The sequence below is a fragment of the Austrofundulus limnaeus genome, unplaced genomic scaffold, assembly GCF_001266775.1.
Source record: "Austrofundulus limnaeus strain Quisiro unplaced genomic scaffold, Austrofundulus_limnaeus-1.0 Scaffold264, whole genome shotgun sequence".
NCBI classification, from domain to species: Eukaryota; Metazoa; Chordata; class Actinopteri; order Cyprinodontiformes; family Rivulidae; genus Austrofundulus; species Austrofundulus limnaeus.
Window position 1 is genome coordinate 65,344 of NW_013952666.1, and position 2,626 is coordinate 67,969.

At 40.7% G+C, this 2,626-nt stretch overlaps 1 protein-coding gene across 2 annotated transcripts in view; it reads right to left on the reverse strand.

The window, feature by feature from the left end:
- Nucleotides 1-694: 694 nt before the first annotated feature.
- igfbp2a (insulin-like growth factor binding protein 2a) overlaps nt 695-2,626 on the reverse strand; it is a 25,254-nt gene continuing 23,322 nt past the window's right edge. For both annotated transcript variants that reach the window (XM_014020709.1, XM_014020708.1), the window contains exons 3-4: nt 1,496-1,636; nt 695-1,382 (exon numbers count right to left, since the gene is read on the reverse strand). In XM_014020709.1, coding sequence (XP_013876163.1) covers nt 1,224-1,382; nt 1,496-1,636 — 300 coding nt within the window. In that variant the 3' untranslated portion in view covers nt 695-1,223. The remainder of the gene's footprint in view (nt 1,383-1,495; nt 1,637-2,626) is intronic.

Sequence of the window (2,626 nt, forward strand, 5' to 3'; positions counted from 1 at the left end):
TTGCATTGGGACCCATTGAGTTGCCGAATAAGGAATGCCTTAGCAAAGTGGGAAAAAAAAAAAAAAGATGTGGATGTGATTTCCTGTCCGTGATCTTCCAGTCAGTGCTGCTAAACGTATATTGACAAAGGACAGCATTGTGTTATGTGGTTCAGATTTTTTTTTCTTACAGTCATTATTTTCTTAATGTTTAGTATCATTTTAGATTCTTAGCACCTCGTCTGACGGCGGCACATCAGCCTGTTTCTCATAAAACACCTCTCTTGTCAAGTCAAGCTCATATAGACAAAGCAGACTATTTGAAACACTTAAGAATCTCAGTAAAACAGATGAATGTGAACTTTAAGGTGGAATATTTACCACACCTGTAATTGATGTACTCTTCTTTTTGATTATTTTGTAAAGTCACTATTTAAATAAAGCTCTGTACTCACATTACCTGTCAACACTTTTTGTGCAAATCGCCTAAACTGCACTTAAAATGCTGAGTCAGATGTTGCGTTTGCTGAGAGCAATAATGCGACACTGTGATAAAACTCCCTGCAGGTGGTTTCTTAACTCTTGTCAAAGACAAAAAAAACAAAAAACAAAACCAGAGGTCATGGTTGTAGTGTTGTAAGACCACCAGTAGTGGGCGGTGCACGCCAACAGAAGGCTGTCACAGCTGGCGTTTAAATAAAAACACAAGCACAGGTTGAACATGTTTTTTCTTTTATTTGCATTAGCTCTTTATCATGTCCTGCTGAACATTAACTACTAGTCGATACTCTGCATTTAAAGCCAGGCTGAACTCAAAAGACTAGCGGGAGGTGCAACAGTAGTCTGCAAGCTGAAGCACGAAAACACACCTAAAAACACCCAACACACTGAAGGTTTTCTCTCTTTTTTTTTTTTTAGCCACACAACAGTACAAAACACAGATAACAAAGCACTCTGACAGTCACCATTAGTAAAAGCAGTGTTACAGACGCTCCAACTGAATACCTGTGTTAAAGGAGTCTACTCTTTACTCTAGTCTGAAGTTAAATCTTATGCAACAACTTGGATTCTATCATTTAACCCTTCATGGTGGTTAAGATTTCAAATCCCAACGTCATCCGATGAACTAGAGACACAAACACACAGAAAGAAATAGCTTATAGCTTACTCAGTTGTTGTTGTTTTTTTTCTTTGTTTTTATTGTTCCCAAGTTTTTTCTTTGTTTTCAATCATTTCATGCCACGTTAAATCTGGGCAGTGTCGGGCAGCACCAGCTCCAGCTCTGTAAGGTATTGGCTGCAGTTGGGGTCACCCCTCACGGTCGGGGCTGATGGGATGCGTCGGCCAGTGTGGGGGTCCACACACCAGCACTCGCCCCTCTGACCGTGGAGAGACATCTTGCACTGGGAAAGGGAAAGTTTTTATTGTAGCTTTGCCTGCATGTTTCCTGTTTGCCTGCTTCAAGTTTGAAAAAATGTTGTGTTTGCAGAAACGATGTGTCCATGTCTGAAGTCACCTGTTTTAGGTTATACTGCCCTCTCTTGTCGCAGTTGGGGATGTGCAACGCATAGAGGTCTTCCAGGGGACCTCGGTTATCTCTGAAGGGCATCTTGGATATCCTCTCGAGGACCTGGTCAAGCTCCTGCTGACACTGCGTCTTGAAAAGAGCAAACAAACAACCGAACAGTCATGTTCACAGGTCCAAATAGTGGCAATGTGGGTTTGCTGAGTGCACCGTATTCCTGTCAGGACTAAAATGTTCTGTACAAGCTGTTCCATCTAACCCAATTTTTGTCAAGCTGTTTTTAAATCAAAAAAGACTATGAAATATCATCGAAACAAATCCAACCACACAAACGTGTTCCCCAGGACACATCCCCACCGAGTTGCGCTTGCCAAACAATCAGCGCATTTTTCACTCGTTCGCTATAAAAGCCCATATTAAATGCACAGACACGCGCTCACTCTACGAAGTACTGCGAAAGGTTTCCGGCTACGAGCAAATGAATCCGAATTCTTGCCAGAGGCGGATAAAAAATCTTGCCAAAGACCTTAGGTTTACCTCGCAAGGAAAACGGAGCCAAAGTTTCTGTTCGAGCAATAACCTTAAAATGGGTTTTTATGGCGGTTGGATCATAGCACGGGGCTAAACAGAAATGGTTGCAGTTGCAGGCCAGGTGTTTTTAAAGGTCAGTGAGTAGCTGCAATTTAGTTAATGGCCTGTCGTTTGATGAAATTCTTTTTTTAATGTTTCATGATTCTTTACTGGTCATAACAGGTACCTCATTATTTTCAAATACCACATTTTGGTACAGTTTAGATGTCACTTAGATGGGAACTGGATCCAAAACAGTTTGCAGAATATGTTTGTTTTCAGTGTTCTTGTGATCTCTTGTTTTCAGTTTATTCTTTAGGTCGTCACTTTTTCTCTCAATCAGTCCTGACGTGTACTGAACAGAGTCGTTAAAAAACGCTTCAGGAGATTGACCGCTTTGGTACGATCTTGACATAACATTGGAAGAGGCGGGCTGTCAATGTTAATGATTTATCATTAGTAAATTTCTGTCTATATATGCATATAAATATGAGTTTATTATTTGTTAGATTCTGCCTATTAGAAATATCATTCATCGCAAGTGTGTGTACC